At 53.8% G+C, this 5,885-nt stretch overlaps 1 protein-coding gene across 1 annotated transcript; it reads left to right on the top strand.

The window, feature by feature from the left end:
- The first annotated feature begins 2,289 nt into the window (after positions 1-2,289).
- Positions 2,290-3,922, top strand: LOC119293368 (UDP-glucose 6-dehydrogenase 2). Its single transcript, XM_037571865.1, has one exon. It carries the CDS (start codon positions 2,290-2,292, stop codon positions 3,730-3,732), a length of 1,443 nt encoding a protein of 480 aa, XP_037427762.1. The 3' UTR covers positions 3,733-3,922.
- Positions 3,923-5,885: the final 1,963 nt, after the last annotated feature.

The following is a 5,885-nucleotide window of genomic DNA, read 5'->3' as shown; positions in this document are numbered from 1 at the left end:
AGACTACAAAAAAAAAACTATTCACGGATGGTATGATAAAGAAAGGATTTGGAGAGTTAATTACATTTTTTAGAACTTAAAAGAGAATCAATCTAAGAACTAACAAACTTCATAAAGCAATACGCTTGAATCCAATATTATGTCACTTCCGTCAGTGCACATGCATTCGGAAAAGAATTTCAATGTATTCAGGAAGCATATTTCCTTGTAATCTGAAGCAAATTTTATTCACCATTTATTATGATTTAGGAACAAAATGCTTTTGATTTCCATATGTTAGAAAGCATATCTTAATGCAGTGTGTGGATTTTAGAATAAAAAGAGAGAGTGAGAATCCAAAATATGTAACAAGCAAAACAAATCTAGGGATTGAGGGGGGGATGGGGAAGATAAAAGTGTTATGTGATTTCAAGGAAAAAATTGACCTGGTATGTGAACAACAGTCAAAATAGAATCCTAGTGGAGCAAGAACATTGAACATGTTTCCGGATCAACAAGGCGTCATGAACATAAAACCAACGACAAATTTAAAGTAGAAATAAACAGAGATAGAGGCGTCCATAGGCAGCCGCGTTGGAATAAGGGCGTAGGTGTGTGCATGCTCAATTTTGAGTTTTCCTCAAAAGAAATGACATGGGAAAGCTTCATGGTAGCCCTACACAACTCCTATAGGAGGCACCGCCGGATATGGGGCCGGGAAGCGTAGACCTGAGCAGGAATCACTATGAATAGTCATCCAGCGAAGGTCCCAAATCCTGAGCAGGGGTGCCGATTGAGCTCGTGCGCATGAGAGAGAGAGAGAGAGGGAGAGAGGGAGAGAGAGAGAGAGAGAGAGAGAGAGAGAGAGAGAGAGAGAGGAACGTCCCACTAGATGTGGACAAAGCTACACGGTGTTGGCTGGTGCTAGTTTGAGAGCATCCCACAGCCATCACCCAGTCGCATCTTCCGCGAGCCAAAAAAAATACATAGGCTACCCACACGGATAACACTTGATGGGCTAGACCATTATCTAAGGTTGTCGTGCTACATCCATCCAAATAGTTCCCCTGCCCATTGTCATTTTAGCATTAAAAAGGCTAGGAGGAAGAGCCCTATACTCTCCAACAGTATGCAAAATCCCGATACCCCTCAACCCTGGACAAGATGATCATTTCGAGCATAACACCAATCTTATCCACTTATCGTACACAAACATCAGACATCAATACCTCATCATTCATGCAAATATTGAGTTTGATATATGAATCACAATCTCTAGCTATATATTTTCCTATGATTCACTTTTCATGGCTATGCAGGGTTTGGTGGCCCTTTATTTTTGTAGATACCGTAGTACAAAAGAGTTCAAGTTTTCCTCTGTCCACATGTACTCCAGCTCAATAAGCCCCAACTAGACACATTTCTGCTCCCAAACAATATATTTTGTAACATGTCATCATGTTGATGAAGAACACATGTTTTTCTGCTCTAAAAAACACTTGTTAAGTGTCTGCACATGTCATTATTTTTGTATTAGATGGACTAATAAGGTGCATTCCCGCAAAAAATATAAGATGCATGGATTAAGATTGCTATGTAGAACGCATGTTTTAAATCCACAAAGAAACCAGGTCGAGCGAGCGAGCGAATCGGAGCATATGAAATCACGCTAACGAGCGAATCGAAGGATGATGTCATAATGTGATTCCCTACTGACGGACAGGGAGTCACTCTGGAGCGTCTTAACGTAAAATCAATGATATATGACTTACATGTTCAATACTTAAAGCACATCTAGATGTGCTTTAGCAAAACTGTAATAATGATGCGTTTCTCCCGGGCCCGGACTAAATGCATGCACGCATCCTTGTGTCCCCATGGTAACGTTACAATAACAAACGAGAGGCTTATTCGAAAATTTGAATGGGAAAGTGATGAGAAGATGCATGAGATCGGCGGCATTGGTGGTGAAAAATGGAAACATGGGACTGGTGGTTACAGACTGGAAGGAGGTGCTCGATGGATCTGCCAGAATCAGTGTAGGAACGTTAAGTGTGGGGGTTACCATGCATCTAGCTGTATTCGCTCCCAGCCGCGCGTTCACCACCCACCACGCCAGCAATGCCACGTCTCGTTTCCTTTGTTCTTCACTACACAATTTGATTCGTTCCCTCCTTGTTCCTCCCAAGGACCCAAGGTTTGTATCTCTGTTTCTCTCAGTTACGGGAGGTTTTGGCTTCTTCAATGTTGTCACGCGCGCAGCTAAGTATCTTTGATCAATTTGCAGGTGAAAGCAGAGAGGGGAGACAAATGGTGAAGATCTGCTGCATCGGCGCGGGCTACGTGGGTGGCCCGACGATGGCGGTGATCGCGCTTAAGTGCCCGGACATGGAGGTGGTGGTGGTGGACATCTCCGAGGCGCGTATCGCCGGCTGGAACAGTGAGCGCCTCCCCATCTACGAGCCCGGCCTGGACGACGTCGTCAAGCAGTGCCGCGGCCGCAACCTCTTCTTCAGCACCGACGTGGAGCGCTACGTGGGCGAGGCGGACGTCGTCTTCGTCTCCGTCAACACCCCCACCAAGACCCGCGGCCTCGGCGCCGGCAAGGCCGCCGACCTCACCTACTGGGAGAGCGCCGCGCGCATGATCGCCGACGTCTCCCGCTCCGACAAGATCGTGGTGGAGAAGTCCACCGTGCCCGTCAAGACCGCCGAGGCCATCGAGAAGATCCTCGCCCACAACAGCCGCGGCGTCCGCTACCAGATCCTGTCCAACCCGGAGTTCCTCGCCGAGGGCACCGCCGTGCGGGACCTCTTCGCGCCCGACCGCGTCCTCATCGGCGGCCGCGAGACCCCCGAGGGTCAGGCCGCGGTGAAGGTCCTCAAGGACGTGTACGCGCGCTGGGTCCCCGAGGACCGCATCATCACCACCAACCTCTGGTCGGCCGAGCTGTCCAAGCTCGCCGCCAACGCCTTCCTCGCGCAGCGCATCTCCTCCGTGAACGCCATCTCCGCGCTGTGCGAGGCCACCGGCGCCGACGTCACCGAGGTGGCCTACTCCATCGGCAAGGACTCGCGCATCGGCCCGCGCTTCCTCTCCGCCAGCGTCGGCTTCGGCGGCTCCTGCTTCCAGAAGGACATCCTCAACCTCGTCTACATCTGCGAGTGCTACGGCCTCCCCGAGGTGGCGGACTACTGGCGGCAGGTCATCGGGATCAACGACTACCAGAAGAGCCGCTTCGTCAACCGCGTCGTCTCCTCCATGTTCAACACCGTCGCCGGGAAGAAGGTGGCCGTGCTGGGGTTCGCCTTCAAGAAGGACACCGGCGACACGCGCGAGACGCCGGCCATCGACGTGTGCCGGGGCCTGCTCGGGGACAAGGCCGTCGTCAGCATCTACGACCCGCAGGTGACGGAGGAGCAGGTGCGGCGCGACCTCGCCATGAACAAGTTCGACTGGGACCACCCGCGCCACCTGCAGCCCGTGGGCGAGCCCGCCGATCAACCCGTCGCCGTCACGTCGGACGCGTACGAGGCCGCCCGCGACGCGCACGCCGTCTGCATCCTGACCGAGTGGGAGGAGTTCAGGAACCTCGACTACGGGCGGATGTACGACATCATGCAGAAGCCGGCTTTCGTCTTCGACGGCCGCAACATCGTCGACCCGGAGAAGCTCCGGGACATCGGGTTCATCGTCTACGCCATTGGCAAGCCGCTTGACCAGTGGCTCAGGGACATGCCAGCCGTCGCCTGAGAGGCGATGCGCACTGACAGCCGCGCGTCGGCGAGCGTTCTTCTTAATCGATAGAGTTTTGTAGCCAAAAATGCTACATCGATGGGCTCATTGCAGGGAATTCACGGACCTTCCAGCTAACTAAGGGCATGTACAATGGTTGATAAAATAGTCTTATCTTAAGTCTTGCATGTGATTTAGAGATGACAAAAAAAATTGTCTACAATGGGTCATATCTTAGCCTTATCTTCAATAACTAGTAATTCCTAAAAATGTGGTGAGACATATTGTGCTAAAAGATCACCTCTTGTCTTCTCTTAAATAAAAGAAGACAAGCCTTTTCTTATGAGTTCTCTTTCCTTCACTTCATCATCTATCCTACGTGGCATTGCTAAGATAGAATCATTGTACATGCTCTAATACTCCCTTCGTCCCAAAATAACTGTTTCAACTTTATACTAGCTCTAATATAAATTTATACTAAACTCAAGACACTTATTTTTGAACGGAGGGAGTACTTTGCACCCCTGATTTTGAGGGGGGTAGGGCCCTCTCTCCCCCTTTGGTTCAATCACAGATTGCCATCTCAAATTTACCATGTAAAAGGCTTGTAGGACTCCGTTGATGTAGCATTGCCGTTTTGTAGCCCTTGTAAGCTTCACATTCAAATGCATGTCAATTAGAATACTGGTTTATCCCTGAACTAAATCTAGCTTAGATGCACGGTGAGCTTCTTTGCGCGGCGTGTTTCTGACAAAAGAACTTTTTTTTATTGAAAAAGTCTTTCGCCCCGCTTTATATATAAAGCAATGATCAACCACAGCCCAAGTATAAACGCATCCGATGACAACACACGCACACACCTAAGACATGATACATAGGCACTGAGCGCAGCAACACCACCCCTACCACTACAACAGCAATCGCAGTCCTCCACCGTGAACACGCCACCGCGAAGAGATGAAGCCGCATATGACGGACCGTGAGCTTCAAGGCGGCGCCTCCAAGAAGGTTACGACGCCAACGCGCCGCCATCGCCCGACCCGGGGGTCAGAGTTTCCTCTGGAGCAACACAATGACCGATGAGAGCCGCGACGACGCCTTCAAGAAGGTAACGCGCTACGCCGCCGCCGGTCCGCCCGAAGATAGAGCAGGTTTTCACCCCAGCTAACAGTCATCGCCACCGAACGCCACACCCCAACCACAATGCCGCCCACACGGCCGTGGTCACCAGGCAGCACCAAGCAACAGGCTCTACCCAAAAGCACCGCGCTACCACCACCAAGGCCGCCGCCCCGGCATCCAAGACCTTGACACCACCTCACCCGAGACCCGTCGCTACCCCAACCAAAGAGATGAGTGGAAAGGCCGCGCCTTTTACACCCCTGGGCGGCCCCCAGCGCCAAGACCCAAAAGGCCGGCCAAAATTGGCCTAAATCGACCTGTCCTGCTGCACCGGGCGCGAGACGAGCTCGGTCCTGCTGCCGGGCGCGAGACGAGCTCGGTCCTGCGACACCGGGCGCGAGACGGACGATGGACTGCAGCTGGGAGCGGGCCAGCCCTTCGATGTATGTAGAGGCCGACCGACGAGGAGAGGAAGCGAAGGTCGAAACGGCCCGACCGCAGATGAGCCGACACCGGAGAAGCCGACCGCCGTCGCGGGCAGAGCTGCCAGCCACCGTGTAGCCGCCGCACCACCGGGAGGCCACCCAGGAACGGCCCGACCGCAGATGAGCCGACACCGGAGAAGCCGACCGCCGTCGCGGGCAGAGCTGCCAGCCACCGTGTAGCCGCCGCACCACCGGGAGGCCACCCAGGACCTCCCCGTGCCGCCGCCCACGGCCGGAGCAACAGCCACGCCCGACCGCTGCCCCAACCCGCGCCACCGGCCGGAAAAATCATGTCAGATCCGGCCGACACGCCCCCACCTCCACCAGCACCAACCCACCTCCAGCCCCGACCAAGAGGAGAGGGAGGCCGAGCCGGAGCCCGTAGAGAAGGGCCCGCCAGAACCCGCCCGCTGCAGCCCATGGCCAGATCTGAGCCACCGCCGCCACCGCCGCCACCACCGGCACGTAGCCGCCGCGTCACCGTCGCCGCCCACCACGTCGCCGCAAGCACGCCGCCGTCGGGAGCCGCCGCCGCCGCACTGCCGAGCCCCACGCATGCCCGCC

This window comes from Triticum dicoccoides, chromosome 4B (genome assembly GCF_002162155.2).
Source record: "Triticum dicoccoides isolate Atlit2015 ecotype Zavitan chromosome 4B, WEW_v2.0, whole genome shotgun sequence".
Taxonomy (NCBI): domain Eukaryota; kingdom Viridiplantae; phylum Streptophyta; class Magnoliopsida; order Poales; family Poaceae; genus Triticum; species Triticum dicoccoides.
The sequence above is the reverse complement of the archived record's forward strand: the minus strand, read 5'-3'. Positions and strand labels throughout refer to the sequence as shown.

What these genes read in the sequence shown, in the direction of transcription:
- LOC119293368 (XM_037571865.1), top strand. Translation starts at nt 2,290, where the DNA reads ATGGTGAAGATCTGCTGCATCGGCGCGGGCTACGTGGGTGGCCCGACG.